Here is a 17,807-nt window from a genome sequence, read left to right as displayed (position 1 = left end):
TTGCCTAAGTACCTTACCAATCAATTCTCATTTTCCAGACCGGACGATCCACCAGACCTCAGTCATTCTTTGTCTTCCCCTCGATTAAAGGTTTTACCCGCAAAAGATTCATCACCAGACTCTTACCCTATCAAGCAGCTTCCAAAGATCCAGAATGGAGTCAATTGATCCAAACTTCAACCTCTTACATGCATTTCAGAAAGCTCCTAAAAATGTTCCTCTTCCCCAAATAAGACAACCAAACTTCACTCCCACTTCACATTGTTGACCCAAGACTCGCCCGTTCCTACTTATTATTTCACCCCTTATATACCTCTTATACTCCCGCTAAAATGTTATGTGTTAATTTACAATATTCCTTCAAACATTATATTTGATGTTTCTCCTCTATCTTTATCCTGTAAACCACCTTGAACTGAAAGGCCTATGCGGTATATAAATAAGGATTTATGTTATGTTATGTATATAGAATTACAAGAATGGAATGGTTGAGCTCCATAAATGTTATGTTTCTTGCTTGATTTGCATTTTATTGAATTCTTTATTCCTTTCAGAGGCTTGTTAATGTGTTCACTACATTACTGATTCTCACTGATTGTTTAACTTCATCTTAGTAGGCCTATTTTAGGGAGTTCCCCGTATCCCTCCTTCTCCTTCCTTCTTCTGTAGGGCTGTCACCAGATTTGGTATGAACTGAAGGGGGAAGCAGAGACAGTAGGGGAGGAGGAGGAGTTGAAGGGATGTGATTGACATCTTCTGGAGTATGCTCGCAAGCACAGATGGGAAACCCTATGGTTCAGAATACTGGAAAGATATTATCAAGGTAAGACTCTAATCTCTTTTTATTTATATACCGCAACAACCACATAGTTCAGAGTAGTTTACAATAAAAGAAACCGATCAACACCAGGAAGATACACACAGAAAATTATCACAATGCTCAATGACTGCACATATAATAATAAAGGATATAATAAAAATTGCCTACATTCACACAGATTTATCCAAGTCACTGGAAATTTCTCAGATTCATAATAAGGAACCACTACATCCACTATCATATACTTTCTTTTCACTTTGCATCAGCTTGTCAGGTATACACAAAGGCTCTGATTCTATAAACAGTGCCTAATAAATAGGTCCTGAAGAACAAAGCCTTTGAAGACCAAAAGTGAATATCACTGATTTAAAACAGGGTTGGGCAACTCCGGTCCTCGAGGGCCGGAATCCAGTCGGGTTTTCAGGATTTCCCTAATGAATATGCATTGAAAGCAGTGCATACAAATAGATCTTATGCATATTCATTGGAGAAATCCTGAAAACCCGATTGGATTCTGGCCCTCAAGGACCGAAGTTGCCCACCCCTGATCTAGAGGGTAATTCTTTAACTGCCCACAGTGGGTACTTTGCCTATATACTTTGTTCCAGTTTTCAAAGTGAAAGCACTCATGGCATTTAAACTGATCATAGAACCTTTTGTATAAAGGGTAAGAATACATTTATTACAAAGAGGTTTATCTTAGGTGCTTGTTTATTTTTCAGGCTTCAGGAAGGATATTTAGGTAGGCAATACGGATCGGAGATTTCATTCTCTTCTGAGGGTAAGCATCTTCTCTTTTCACCTTCCTATTGTAAATTACTTATTGCTGATAAAAGACTGTAACTCACAGAACTTATTAAAGTGAAATACAAAAGTGAAAGAGAGGGTACTAATTGTCATAGAAGGAAAAAGAGCCCTGGGGAGGTGCAGAAAGGATTTGGTTACAAACTTTTGAATTTAATTACTAGCTGACACTGATGAAATTCACACATAATATTAGTCACTCTCCTTGCCTCTGCTCAGCCTGACCTGTCTCCTCTGTTCTGAATATTTGCCTGCTCTGCATGCATTGCCAAGCCCTAGCCCTGACACAAACATGTCCAGCAGTCTACTACTGATCATGTCTATAGCACTACCTGCAGCATTGTACATTAAACACACAAGAGACAGTCCCTGCTCAAAAGAGCTTACAATCTAATTATAACAGTCTCCCAGTCTTCTCTCATCCCCAGCAATCACTCCCATCAATCACTTGCCCTTTATCTCTTTCAATACCCTATCCTTGTCCCTAAAAGTCTGAGTGCTGAAGAAGGGTTTGAGCATTACAGAAGGTTGAGTGCTGCTGGGGGAAGGTTTGGTTGCTGCGGAGGGGTTGAGCCAGCCCTTTTCCTCACCTTCCTTTATCATCTTTCCCTGGTTTTATCCTTTTCCTTTGCCTTCTCTTGTCTGTCTTTCTATCCCATTTCCTTATGTTTTCTGTCATTCCCTTTTCTTTTCCTTCTCCTCTGACATCTTGCTTTTGCTGTCAGGAGTCTCTAAGCTCATTACTGCACCAGAACTGAAGCAGAGTTCATTGTCTTGACTCAGAGTGAAGGATCTCAAGAGAGAGTTATGAAGAGGCATCTCTCCTACTTGTTTTTCTGATCATGTAACTGATCTTCATGAATACAGTGAGGATACTACCATCAGCGAACTGCTGCCTGTGCTCCAAAGCCCAACATTTTACTATGCTGGCATTACTTCCAAGTGCATGACAGTGTACAGTACATATGCATGCTGATACATTTTCCAGCAACAGACAGCCCACAGCTGCCCAAATGATGCTATTGCAAAAGTCCAAAAAAGGTACCATTCTTTTTTTTTTTAATATATCTTTATTTAGTTTTTCAAAGCTAACAAAAATGCAATAAAATATCTATACAAATAATAGTAATCATATATGCATTATAATCAATCAGTATCCATACAACAATAAAAAAACCCACCCACCCAACATTTTCATTAGGGAATAGAACCATGCAAAAGAAATACCCCCTTCCGCCCTCCCTCCCCCTGAGTGTGTGTGCATTATACCAACAGAAATAAAGAAAAAGACAACTATAATGAATCCACAAAAGTCGTCAATGGGCCCCAAATTAACTTGAATCTCTTAGTATGCCCCAGCATATCTGCATTCATCTTTTCATACCTATAACTTAAGCATATATTCGCCCACCAAAAAGTAAAGCTAAGGCGATCCCAATTCTTCCAATTGCGAAGGTACCATTCTTAATTCAGAGCGCAGACACTGAACTTGGAAATCAGCCCCCCCCCAAAAAAAAAATTAATGCTCTGGGTTTTCTGGATCATTTATTTGTCAGAATCAAGTAGGTAAATTATTTCAGAACAGGAATGCAGCCACATCAATCCCCAGGTCATTTTACTTCTGGTAGTTTATAAACAGTTTGCTGGGTCCCAGTGCCATCTGTGTGTAAAAATACTATAATTGCCATTCTCTGTGCAACTCAACCAGGGCAAGGGTATTAAGTGCCCTAATTAAAACTGTAGCCTTGCATCTCCATCAGTTACCATTCAAGCCCTAGGGCATTCACTCCCTTAGATTTTGATAATTAAACTCAATCATGACCACACCACCACCTTCTCAGAACAATCCTGTATAAACACATAGACATTATACTTTCAAATGTGGAGGGACATTTTCAAAATGTACATGTAAGTCTGATTTGAACGTATGATGCTAGACATCCAAAGTCAGCAGTAAGAAAATGCCTATTTTCGAAAGGCAAACCACCATACATCTAGAAATAATTTTTTTTTAAAGTCCTCTATCTGGACGTCCATCTTTATACCACATTTACCAAAATTTCATCCAAGTCCCAAAATGCCTAGAACAAGACCATTTGGACATGGGAGGGGCCAGTCCTGTAATGGACTAGCCATCCAGACATGGCAACAGAGCAGTGGGGCAACTTAGAGGGCATAAAAACATAAGATTTGCTGCTGCTGCTGGGTCAGACCAGTGGCCCATCATGCCCAGCAGTCCTCTCATATGGGCGGCCCTTAGGTCAAAAACCAGTGCCTTATTTGAGAATAGCCTTAGCTGCGTATGTTCTGGTACATCAGGAACTTATCTAACCTTTCCACTATAACACCCTCTGGAAGAGCGTTCCAGATTTCTACCACTCTATGGGTGAAGAAGAACTTCCTTACGTTTGTACGGAATCTACCCCCTTTTAACTTTAGCAAGTGCCCTCTCGTTCTCTTCACCTTGGAGAGGGTGAACAATCTCTATTTCTCTACTAAGTCAATTCCCTTCAATATCTTGAATATTTCGATCATGTCCCCTCTCAGTCTCCTCTTTTCAAGGGAGAAGAGGCACGGTTTCTCTAGCCTCTCATTGTACGGCAACTCCTCCAGTCCCTTAACCATTTTTATTGTTCTTTGGACCCTTTCGAGTAGTACTATGACCTTTTACATGTACGACGACCAGTGTTGGACGCAGTTATTCCAGGTGGGGGCGTACCATGACCCGGTACAGTGGCATGATAATCTTCTCAGATCCGTTTGTGATCCCCTTAATTGCGCAGACGGTTTCAGTGACTTGTCTACAAGTACTCCCAAGTCTCTTTCCTGGGGGCTCTCTCCGAGTATAGCACCGGACATCCTGTATTCGTGCATATGATTTTTGTTACTGACATCCATCACCTTGCACTTATCCACGTTGAACCTCATTTGCCATTTTGCAGCCCATTCCTCGAGTGTGTTTATGTCTTGTTGTAGGTCTTCACAATCCTTCTGTGTCCTCACTACTCTGAATAACTTTGTATCATTCGAAAATTTAATCACCTCACTTGTTCCAATTAGAGAATGACACGGTGACAAAATTCATCACCGTTCCTGTCCCCGCGGATAACCGCGGGAAACCATCTTCATGTCATTCTTTAAGGAGATAGGAAAGAATCAGAGTATAATTGGGCACAACCAATGACCTGCAAGCTTTGCTTTGAAGAATGCTGGTGTAGAAGGACAGAGGTTGAAATAGACACTAGAAAATGACATGGGATTATTTCCCGCGGTTATCCGCGGGGACGGGAATGGTGATGAATTTTGTCACCGTGTCATTCTCTAGTTTCAATTTCTAGGTCATTTATAAATATGTTGAAGAGCATGGTCCCGAGCACCAAACCCTGCGGCACTCCACTCGTGACGCTTTTCCAGTCCGAGTATTGTCCATTTACCCCCACTCTCTGTTTCCTATCCGCACTGCTTTGAAATTCAGATAAAGGGTGCCAGGTAAACATTTCACCAGAACTCCCTTATAGGTTATGGTGAGACCCCCAAAACCCACTATACCCACCTGTCTACAACCTCAATAGCCCTTATGGCTGCAGGTGGCACCTATATGGCAGTAAAGCAGGGTTTGGAAGGCTCACATTTTCCACCATGAATGTAGTGATTAGAGTGGCTTATGGGACTTGCTACTCCTCTCTATGATTCACTCGCCCACCCACCAGGCTACTTAAGACACCTGTGTGGAGCTCTACTAGGCTTTCCTATACCAGGTGCTGATGTTCTGGAGACAGGTATATATTTTTTGTATTCTGATCTTTATGAGTGTGAGGGGGTCTGTGAGCACTGGGGGAGTGTGGGGGTATCTTACCTTGATGCATGCAGTGGTCATCTGGTCAGTTAGGGCACCTTTGTGGCACATAGACCCTTCTAAAACAGGTCTAGTTCCAAACGTAGATGTCTTGCAAAATGTTTGATTATCGCAGCAAGACGTCCATGTCTAAACCACCCTTGAGGCTGCCCAAAGCCTGCCTATAACAAGCCTCCTCCATGCCCATCTTGTGCTCTGAATATACAGAAAGACGGTTTTGATTATCAGCACTTGGATGTCCAAGTGTTGATTTAGGATGCTTTTTGGACGTCTTACTTTTGATTATGGGCACCTCAGTTTCTTACATATAAATATACTGCCCGATTATTCAGCCTGTGGCAATCAACCGTTTAAAAGCCAATGATAACACAAGAAGAATTAAGCCAAGATATTCAGTCCCAAGGCATGTCTTGGCACGGTCACTGAAGCCCAAATTCTCTATAGTGCACCATAAGTTAGGTGCCCTACTACTGCCTAACTTAATTTGTCTATCTTTTTGTGTCTTCTACAGCACAGCTCAGTCTTTTCAATTTTGATGAAGTTTTTTTGCCAATGAGGTGAGCTCAACCACCTTTAGAAACCACTTTTTGTGGAAGTGGGAGGACCCTTGTCTGAGGCTTTTTTTCCTTCTATTTCAACTTGTTGTAGAGCCTTTGCTGTTCTGGTATCATATAATTTGACATCACGCATCAATTTAAGTGAAAGTGTTACTATTTATTACAGTAATTGACCATGTCATTTAAAAACAATCAAAATCTAATTTAAAATGTAGTCACTTGCAAGTGCCTATAAACAATGGCGTCCAACTCCCGTCCATAGAGGCACCTACTGGCACCTACTTCTAAAGTAGGTGTGGTTTACGCTGGAAGAGGACGTAGGTGGTAGAAATGTAGGCCTGTAAAACCCTAGCCTACATTTCCAGCACCTACTTTTGACATGGCCACGATTCTCTTAACAGCGCCATTGCGTGATTAACACTGGAATGCTCTTCCGGAGGCTGTCGTAGGGGAAAACACCCTCCATGGATTCAAGACAAAGTTAGACAAGTTCTGTGGAACTAGAACGTACGCAGGTAGGGCTGGTCTCGGTTAGGGCTTTGACCTGGGGGCCACCGCGGGAGCGGACTGCTGGGCACAATGGACCGCTGGGCACGATGGAGCACTGGTCTGACCCAGCAGCAGCAATTCATATGTTCTTATGATCGGCACCACTTTTCTAAGCAACCGCCACTAATGGCACCATTTAGAGAATCCAGCCCTGACTATTTATGGTAAGCTGCCAACCTGGTATTCAGTGCCATCACCCACATAGTTAAAAGCAGGTAGAGATAGTACTTCCTTTTGTGGACACTGGCACAGGTAACTGCCTACTCTTTCCCTACTCTGCCCACGCACTGCCCCAGCACTATCTGGACAGTACTACAACAGTCAGAGCTGAGTGTCAGTGGCACTGCCTGGTTAAGTGCCACTGAATATCAGCGACTGGGATACTGAGAGTTGTTTAAGCATGCAGGAACCTCTGCTGCCTGTTTAAACCACACTGAATATTGATCCCACAGATATGGACAATGCAAAAGCCATTTACTTGGGCAAATAGGACATTCAGAATGTCTCGCCCTGCTTGCAGGTAACAAATATATTGTTAATGGTTCTTTTAATTTGTGGGGCTGTCAGGACCTATTGTTTTGCATTGACTGCAGCTTCTCTTTGCCATCCCCAAACAGCTGTCACCAGTAGACAACTGCTTAGCTTGCCTAATCATTAAGCCAGGCCTGCTGGCCATATATCGAGAAAACATTCTACTTCATGCGAGCTTTTAGGGCTTTATGAATGTTTACTCTTAGGACTAGATTCAGTAAATGGTGCCCAAATTTGGACACTGGAAAAAAAAAGCGCATGGTACCTGGATCCACGCCCAACTTTTGGGTGCAGGGATTTACACTAACTAAAACCTGTTATAAATCCTCATGCCTAAATTAGGTGCAGATTTCCTGAATTCTATAATACTTTAGTGAATGGCCCTGATCCACCCATGCCCTTCCTATGGCCATGCCTCTTTTTTTAGTTATATGCTATAAGATTTGCGCACACATTTTTTTTTTTTTTAAATTTTATTTCAAGAAAGTAGCACTCAACAAAATCCAAATACAATAAGCCAATATATAAACAAAGCATCATAACAAAATACAAAAACCTCAAAAAGCAAATAATGTATACCATTCTTAAAAAAAAGTTTTCCATTTTTCACCCCTCCCCCCAAAAAAGCAAAAAACAAAAACCCCATCCCAACCCCCTCCCCCTCCCCAAACCAGAACAAGATTAGCAAAGAAAAAGGCCCTCAATCTGGATGTTAGTGACATGGAGTAGCTCCAATAAATCACAAGACTGCTGACTATGCTGCCCGTCACTGCACATAACTATCCCATACCTTGTGATAACTACCCAAAGCATTATGTCAACTTAGACATCAGTTGGAGGTATTCCAGCTGACGATATATCTCATAGCAACCAGGAATGCCCGGTGACCGCTAACGATGAACCCAGGCTAGCCTGGCATCCGTGAATAATAATAACAGTTTATATACTGCAGGACCGTGAATTTCTATGCGGTATATAAACTTCTGTTCAGTTTTGGTAAAGCCAGGAACACCCACATTCAACAAACACATCAAACACACCGGATAATGTTTCTGTAATACACGCACCAACATACATCCCACCATTCCTTAATCAGTGGGCACCCCCACCAAATTTGCAGGAAATCCCCCCGCCAACAACGATCTGTTCCCCACCCCAAAATACGCTGCACCGTATCATAAAATACCACCTATAATATATCTTATAGCCATTCTCTACATAATTAATAGATAGAATAGGTGTAAATAAACCCTTATAAATAACCTCCCAAGTCAGGAAGCGCACACATGTTTATAGCACAGTGCATAACAAGATGCATGTGCAAATGTAAATTGTTGCCAATTAACAGTAATAATTGATTGTTAGCGCCTAATTATTGGCACTAATTGACTTGTTATTCAGTTAAATTGAATGCACAGGTTGGCTACATGCCTAAATTTGCACATACAATGTTTAGCGGCATATGGTAAACAAAGGGGAGAGGTAGGTGAATGAATATATATAATGATTGAATGACATTAGAAGACTTCTGCAAAGCTGTAGTTTGTTTGCCTTTACTTGAGCTGCTCTTAGCTTTTAGCATTCCCTGAATGTAAAAGTCATCCTGTGCAAGTCATTTTCATTCTTCTCTTGCTGTTCTTGGTGTTCTCTCAACCTTCCTTTATAGACAAAATCAGGCCCATCAACAAAAATGAAAGAAAGTTGTTAAGAATGGGAACAAGTGAATTTCTGAATGGGAGTTACTTATAATGCCCTCACATTTTTATTTTCTAATTGTATTGTAGAATCTTCTTCTCTATATCTCTTTTTTTTCAGTCATTCTTTGGTTAAGGGCTGCCTTGCTGTTTTCTTTGTTTCCGTTCAGTGTTAACATTAGCCTAGGTCAAAGGTAGGCAATTCCGGTCCTCAAGAGCAGGAACCAGGTCAGGTTTTCACAATAAATATGTATGAGATGGATTTGCATGCACTTGAGATGCAAATCTATCTCATGCATATTTATTGTGGATATCCTGAAAACCTGACCTGGCTCCGGCTCTCGAGGGCTGGAATTGCCTACCGCTGGCCTAGGTCATGTTCCCAAGGTTGTAAAATGTGAGAGAAAACTTTAAAAAGTCTGAGGAAATGATTGGAAAACTTGCCCAATTTCCGTACAAAACAATCTGATGAAATTAATGTAAAAGAAAACTACTTATGGTATATAAGATCAATGAGACAAAATGTGTAACACATATGTATTTCAAGTACTTTCTAGATTCATGTTTTAATTTAATTTTTAATTTTCCTCAGTTACAGCATTAGAGTCACAAAATTTGAGAACAATTTCTTTCAATCTTACCGATCCGCCCAAAGACAAATGGACTTTGACTGCTGTACAATGGGATGAAATGTATACAGACCAATCTTATTACAATATTACTTGTGATTTTTCAGTTGCATGTGAAAAGGTAAAGTCCTTCTATTGGTGAGCTTGGTATCTTGTACTTTATAATGTAGATTAGAATACATTTTGGGGGGGGGAAAGAAGCTTCCTTCCAGATAGAAAGTATTGATTTTTAAAAACAGGTGTTCGTCAGCATGTTCTGTATGTCTTCCACACAAATCGTGCCCAGTGAAGGGTAATGGAGTTCAAAGAAAAGCCATATCACTTATTCCTGTTGGCTGTGGAAATTGGTATAAGTACATAGTTAGTATAGTTGAAAAAGAACAGTCCAGAATTTTTCGTATTTTGGCAATAAAAAAATTCTGCAAAATGGTAACAGAATAAAAGCCAATTATTTGCTGGAAAACAAAAAATATATAATTTTTCTATGCCAAGGAGCAATTTGAACAGATTATTTAGTACCTATTAATTAAATGCCCATTGTGATTCTCATTATGGGCTCCTTTTACGAAGCCGCAGTAGTGTTTCCCCTGCGGCAAATGCACCAAAGCCCATTCAATTCCTATGCATGGGCAATTATTCTGATAACAAAAGGTATTTCCTTAATCACACATAAGGTTATGCAGGACCCCAATAGTAGGTATGTTATTGCCTTAGTAACTTTGAATCTGACAAAATTTGTCCTTTAGAATGTTTATGCTCCTATCAACATTTCAAATGGCAAAAAAAGATTCCTGGACGTATGGAAATCTTATCTTTACTCTGTTTTACCAAGGGCACATAGCCAAGTACTGAATAAACTTCAAGATCAGTTTCATGAGAATTGTTCAGGTCCCCGAGGGGTGGGTTATTGTTGTTTTACCTGAGGTCATAAGAGTCAAGGTCTCATGTTCTATCTGTTCGCTCTGTGCTGAGTTTTTGAGTATGGAATTCTTATATACTGACTGAGTTGTTAAGCTTGTTCATGATTTGTATTTTTAAATACTGTACATCGCTTTTCTGTACAGTGCTGGGGGAGGGAAGAGGTGGGGTAGAAGTTATCAATGTTTCAAAAAAGTTGGTTTGTATTATTTCTATAGACTATTCATAGAATTCTTTAATAAAAGAGATTTAACGTAATTAAATGCTCATTGGATCTAAACTACCTAGTTACAGGTTTAGCTGGTACTACATTTGATGTGTAGCTTCCTTACTGAAATACACTGCAGGTTCCACTAGGGCTGCACGTTAATCATGATTAATGTTGTGATTAGCTCATTAATTATTAAATGCAATTAAAAAATTAATCACCTGCAGCCCACTTTCTGCCTCCCCCCCCCCAATGGTCCAACATGTCTCCCTCCCCTCCTGAATCCAAAGTGGCTTTCTCTTCCCGCATCTCTTTGAAGGCAGTCTTGGCCTTGCAGTGCCAGCAGCAGCCATACAGAAACACTGCCTGTGGTCTGCACCAGACCATTCCCTCTAGCCCAGCCCGCCCCTTCTGACACAACTTCCTGTTTTTAGAAGAGGCAAGCCTGCTCAGAGGAAAGGGCCCAGGGCAGAATGCAGGCGGCCTTTCTGTATGATTGCCACTTGTGCTGCAGGGACAAAGACTGTCTTCAAAGGTATGCGGGTGCAGGGGGAAAGAGTGAACTGTAGTTGGGTGTGATAGGTGAGGAGAGAGAGCTACAATCAGGTGCAGGGGGAGGGAAAGATGCTGAACCATGCAGGTCAGGGGAGAGAGAAGGAATTAAGAGTGACCCAGGGGAGGAATGGGAAGAGAGAGAGAGTTGGAGCTGGGGGTGGGGATAGAGAGTGAGAGAAATTTGGACCTGGGGATAGAGGGAGATAGTGAATTAGACCTGGGTAGGAGGGATGAAGGGAGAGAGAGTTGGACCTGGGGGTGGACGGGAGGGACAGAGAGGGTTGGCTTTAGGGCTGGAGGGAGAGAATTAGTTCTGGGGGTGGAGGGTGGGAGTTGGACCTGAGGCTGGGGGAGGGAGAGAGTTGGACCTGGGGTACAGGGAGGAAGGGAGATATAGAGTTGGGGCAGGAAGTGGGAGAAAGGAAAATATTGGGAGGGGGCTTTGGAGACCTGGGCCCCTTTCTTTGGGCTCAAGCCCCAGGTGCCTTCCAAAGCTGCAGTACCTATTCAATGGCTGGTAGGATAGCTGAAGCCCGACAGCCAAAGAAATCAATTTCCTGAGTCGCCTCACTTCCTCCTCATACTGCCTCAAGAGAGAGGAAATCAGTGGCATGCCTCCAGCCACAGACACTTGCATTCCCTAAGTATGTTTAGTTTGTGCATGAACTGAGCCTGTCAGAGAGTGCTGGCATTGGCAGCTGAAGGATCCCTTGAGGCAGAACAAAGAGGAAGGAGGCAGCTTTGGCAGTGAGGCTTTAGCATCCCCACTAGCAAATGTATGATAACTAATGTGGGGAGGAGGGAGAAGAAATGCAAGGCCTCCCCGTCTCCTCCTGTCCTTCCCCCCCCCCCCCCCCCCAGTGGACAGCTGGTTATACCTCTCTTTAATTGCACAATTAATTACGAAATGAAAATTTTTCAGCAAAATGCAGCCCTAAAAAATACACTTTGTTATCTAGAAGAAGAGCTCCAAGCTGTAGAAACTGCTTTTAGATGGTACTCACTGTCAGTAATAGCAGCCAAAATTTGGGATTTCTTTGCAGATGATGCCAAGAGAGTTCTTAGAAAAATACTACAAAGAAGGAGGGAAGTTTCTTACCTTATTCCCTGATGGAACAGCACAATTATTGTATCCTTGATGTGTAATGTTAAGAACATAAGAATACTCAAGAAATATATATAAATGGACTGTGCTTGAGAGTAATCCTCTCAAGAAAAGTTATAATTTGATAAACACTGGTGAATCATCTGTTGTTGGAGAAGTGATACATCAAGTGCCTGCAGCTATTTATGACGTTGGAGAATGACATGGGGACCGTTTACTGCGGTAAACCGTGGTCTGACCAGTATGGCTGTTCTTTAAAGAAGCACTTGAGCACTTTTAAGCTCACAATCCTGCTTTTTGAAGCTTTTTGTTTGATTCAACTTTAAGAAAACAAAGCTAAGTGTACAATTAAAGAGAGGCATAACCAGCCCAGTATCCTGTTTCCACAGTGGCCAATCCTAGTCAAAAGTACCTGGTAAAAACCCAAATAGTAGCAACATGCTACCGATCCCAGACAAGCATTGGCTTCCCCCCATGTCTGTCTTAATTGCAGATTATGAACTTTTCCCCCCAGGAATTTGTCTAAACCATTTTTAATCCCAGCTATGTTAACTGCTGTTACCACATCCTCTGGCAATGTGTTCCAGAGCTTAACTATTCTCTAATTTAAAAAAAAATATTTCCTCCAATTGTTGTTTTTTTTTATGTGTTAAATTTTTTTTCCAATTCTTTATTCATTTTTCCATCTTCCACCAAGTATACAATATTACATAAATTGAATCATACACATCACTTGAAATTCTTTCTAATATCATCTAAATACATAAATTTACCCTCTCCCCCACCCTCCCTTTTCACAGATGTTATAATCTAAATTCAATATATATATGCTATATTCACAAATACTGATTCAACCTATATTATAACTATATACCCCCCTCCCATAATTATAATTATTGGTTTTAAAATTATTTCCCTTTAACTTCATCAAGTGTCCCCTAGTCTTTGTAATTTTTGCCGGAGTAAATAAAATCAATTTACTTGTACCCATTCTATACCACTCAGCTGTCTCTTTTCCAAATTGAAGAGCCCTAACCTCTATAGTCATTCCTATATTAGAGGAGTTCATCCCCTTTATCTTCTTGGTCACTCTTAGAACCTTTTCTAATTCTCCTATATCTTTTTGAGATACGGTGACCAGAATGGAACATAAAACTCAAGGTGAGGTTGCACCATGGAGCGACAAAGAGGCATTATAATAATCTTAGTTTTATTTACCATCCTTTTACTAATAATTCCTAGCATCTTGTTTGCTTTTTTGGATGCCACCGCACATTGTCTTTGCTGGGTTTCCTGTCACATTACAAACCATAAAATTTTACTGGCTTGATATCCAGGAAAACTAGTTCACTACTGCTCTGGTCTCGGGCTTATCATTTAACCCTCCATTATCTCACAAACAAAATTAGATTGTGAGCCTGACAAAGGTTGAGCCACTGCTGGTAAAGATGTGAGAAAAATCAAAAATAAATACAGTGGTATCTTAGTTTGTGAGCATAATTAATTCCAGAAGCATACTCGTAAACCAAAGCACTCGTATATCAAAGCGAGTTTCCCCATAGAAAATAAGGGAAACTCGGATAATTTGTTCCACATCTGAAAAACAGACACCCACCCCCCCCCACCCCCACACACACCCGAGGCCACTGGCACTGCTGGCTTCACCTAACCCTGAGAACCGGCTTCTCTCCCCCAACATCACATCCTAAAAATAGCACACAGACACCCCTGACTGAGGCCACTGGCGCTGCTCGCTTCACCCCACTCCGGGAACCGGCTTCGCTCCCCCCGCGGCCCACCACCAAACCCTTACTTGCAGCGGACACCGGCACGCACCAACCCACAGGACATACGCGTGCCGGTACCAAAAGAGCCTGCTGCACCTGCCGTTGATCCATGCTGGGCTGCTGCGGGGCCTTGAGCATCTGTGCATGCTCGAGGCCTTCTGGCTCCCACCCTCTCCGAGATTCTCATGAGATTCTCGGATTCTCATGAGTATCTCATGACAAACTCATGAGAATTTCGGAGATGGTGGGAGCCAGAAGGACTTGAGCATGCACAGATGCTCAAGGCCCCACAGCAGCCCAGCATGGATCAGTGGCAGGCACAGCAGGCTCTTTTGGCATCGGCAAGTGCATGTCCTATGGATTGGCACATGCCAGTGTCCACTGCAGGCAAGGGTTTGGCGGGGAGAGCGAAGCCGGTTCCCAGGGTGTGGGGTGGTGTCGGGGCTCGCATTTTGAGACATTTTTAATACCTTTTAGGATGCTTTGTTCGGGAGGGGGAGGTAAAAATATGTCAATTTTACAATAGGTATCTATGTTGAGTCCTACATTTATAAACTGTGTCAGAGGCTCTAGACATTTTGCCTAAAACATCTATATGCTTACATCCATTACTTTTTTTTTTCTAAAAATAGCACTACATATAAATAAATTCTATAAAAAGTATGCCAACATTTAGGTGCTAAGAATGTTTGTAAATGACCAGAACACCAGCATACACACATGTATGTGTACACATTTGCAAATAACAGCCAATATTCCGGCTAACGCTGTTCCATAAAATAATGCCTAAACAGAATGGCACATAGTTGGATGGTGGGCATACACATTGGGTAGAGTCTGGGCAGAACATAGTCCAGACACACAGTTACATGCATAAATTGTAGAATAGTATAATATATACATGTTTTTCAGCAATCTATGGCTGGTGTAAGTGGTCACACCTAATATATATATGGGTATATTTACCCTGCTATGCTAGTGTTAGTGCCTATATTTCTTTACAGTATAGGCTTCAAATAGATACCCCTTTATATACTTGCCCTCATTATGCATAATACTTCATACGTAAACAGTCTGTTTTAAAGGATCCTGATTGATCTTCACAAAAGATTTATAGTTTTGCACGAGTTCAAATTAAAACCTGCACAAACAACTTTTCCGCTGTTCTTTCACTTTTTAGAACATCGACTTGTTCACTGTAAAATTTAAACTTGTGTGGAGTGGCATTTTTAGAAAAGACATCCAACTCAAAATAGGACATCCAAATTTGTATGTCACATATGACCATCCATTTTAGAACAAGATCTGCTGACATACTACAGCCTATTCTAAAATATATGAGAAATAGACGTCTAAGTGCTGGCTACATCCAGCATGAACATCCATTTTACAAACTGAAAAAATGAAACTGTGAACAGCAAAACAAAGGATGTGGAGGTTTTTGTGGCAAGAGGGGAACATCTGCATTATAACATGGCTATGTAGATATCAGTGGTTGTAACAGCCGACTAAGAAACAGCTCAGAGATCAAGATGTTGCCAATTGAAATCCACTGTAGCTGTTTGTAATTTTCTTTCTTTCTTTCTTTCTCTCTTTCTTTCTTTCTCTCTCTCTTTCTTTCTTTCTTTCTCTCTTTCTTTCTTTCTCTCTATCTCCCCCCCCCCCCTCATTCTCTCTCCCTTCAGGTACATAAAAATATCTGCGATGAATTCCCTTACTCCATCCAGAGAAGCATCTTTCTTTAAGCTGGACCATTCCTTCTTGCTCTGCTGACTCAGATGTTGATTCTTTCCCAGTTAGATAATTGTAATTCAGTTTATTCTGGAATTTCCATTAAACTACAGAACATAGATGTCCTTTCCTGAACTTCCATAGTTTGGCCCCTTACTAGTCCCACCCAAAACACAGCCAGACCACATTTCCTTGCCGTATGGGTGTGCTGCAATTTTGGATGGCCAAAACATCAATAGAGCTTCTAAAATAACCACCATAGTATGCTAAATTAATTTATACAAGTAAAAGCATAGTAGATCTTGAACAAATGTAAACTTTGTTTAGGCATGATCATTGCAAAAGGAGCATCCAGAATGTTCTTTACATATAAAGTGGCACTTATTTCTCTCTCACCTAATAGAAAACTGGCTTGTTTTCCAAGATTCAGCTATCTTCCACTTAGTTTGCCATACACCTTTATAATGCAATCAAGGGAAAGCTAATTCAGTCATGCTAAAGCAACATTAGACTATAATAACCTATGCTATTTTGCAGCCATTTTCAAGATGATAGTGTCTTTGGAGGGGAGTGATTAAATATATAAAGGTAAAGGAGATGAGACTTGATATATCACCTTTTCTATGGTTACCGTCAAAGCAGTTTACATATTTTAGACAGGTACTTATTTTATACTTGGGCAACTGAGTGTTAAGTGACTTTGGAAACAGCTGGGGATTGAATCAAATTCTGTCTCTAAATCCCATCCAGTGCTCCTCACTTATAATTTGTGTTTTATTTATGTGGTTTGCAAAGTCTTTGGAACCCTTCAGGAGCGCAAAAAGCCTACATAGTCATGTGCATAATGTCTTATAGTTCTGTTGTACCAAATAAAGACTTTATAGACCTTATCGAAATGTAGCTACCCATCTGGAAATCTGGCCATCATTGTTATTGAAAATGACATGAAGGATTATTGCTGCATAGTTTATGCTGACAAGCCAAATAATGCTGATTTTCTAGCAATGTTCGACTCCAATGGGAAAGGTACTTGCTACTATCCAAATGGGACGATATGGTATGTTCATGCTTATAGCCCTCACATATGTTTATTGATTAAGATTACTATGAAACAAATCTATAGGTATTTTACAGTTGGCATTTCAAAAAATATCACTTCATTTTTCCTTTTACTTATTGTTGTTTTTGCTCTGGCAGGTACCTCATGCTTCTTGTGGACTTCCAACTCAGTTGTAACTGGTCTCTATAAGCCTGTAGCACCCAGGTTTTACATTTGGCAGTGAGGCACTTTCCACTAAGCCACTAGCATGACCTTCTTTTTTATGGTTTTAGTTTTAAACTTCTGTTGGAATGCCGTATTTTCACGCATATAACGCGCGCGTTATACACGATTTTACAAACCATGCATAACCGTGCGCGTTATACGTGTGAGTGCGTTTTACAACTTTTTTTTTCAATCCGATCAGCATCCCCCCTACGAACCGGCATCCTTCCCCCCCGCTCGCGTCACCCCCCCCCTCTCCCGCGATCCTACATCCCCCCTAGCACCACAAAACATCTCTTACCTGATTGGGCACCAGCACCAGCACCAATGCAAAGGATGTGCCAGTGTCAGTGCCCGAAGATCCTCCCTCGTTGGTTTGGGCTGGGCTGGGCTGGGCTGGGCTGGGCGGTGCGGTGCGGGAGAGATCCTCCTTCTTCCTGCGCCGGGCTGGACTAGGCTTTGAGCATTTGCTCCGAGATAATCTTGGAGAGAGCGAGACCAGAAGGCTTTGAGCATGCGCAAATGCTCAAAGCCTAGTCCAGCCCGGCACAGGAAGAAGGAGGATCTCTCCCACCCTGCACCGCCCAGCCCAGCCCAAACCAACGAGGGAGGATCTTCGGGCACTGGCACTGGCACATTCTGTGCATTGGTGCCGGTGCCGGTGCCCAATTGGGTAAGAGATGTTTTACGGTGCTGGGGGGGATGTAGGATCACGGGGGAGGAGGGGTGACGCAAGCGGGGGAGGTGGAGGATGCCGGTTCGCAGAGGGGATCGGGTAAGCGAGCGGGGGGGAGGATGC

At 41.7% G+C, this 17,807-nt stretch overlaps 1 protein-coding gene across 1 annotated transcript in view; it reads left to right on the top strand.

The window, feature by feature from the left end:
* ERICH6 (glutamate rich 6) overlaps positions 1-17,807 on the top strand; it is a 50,895-nt gene that overhangs the window by 27,568 nt on the left and 5,520 nt on the right. Inside the window, exons 10-13 of the mRNA XM_033958240.1 lie at positions 1,543-1,601; positions 9,404-9,561; positions 12,165-12,250; positions 16,646-16,801. Coding sequence (XP_033814131.1) covers positions 1,543-1,601; positions 9,404-9,561; positions 12,165-12,250; positions 16,646-16,801 — 459 coding nt within the window. The remainder of the gene's footprint in view (positions 1-1,542; positions 1,602-9,403; positions 9,562-12,164; positions 12,251-16,645; positions 16,802-17,807) is intronic.

Source organism: Geotrypetes seraphini, chromosome 9 (assembly GCF_902459505.1).
Source record: "Geotrypetes seraphini chromosome 9, aGeoSer1.1, whole genome shotgun sequence".
NCBI lineage: Eukaryota > Metazoa > Chordata > Amphibia > Gymnophiona > Dermophiidae > Geotrypetes > Geotrypetes seraphini.
The sequence above is the reverse complement of the archived record's forward strand: the minus strand, read 5'-3'. Positions and strand labels throughout refer to the sequence as shown.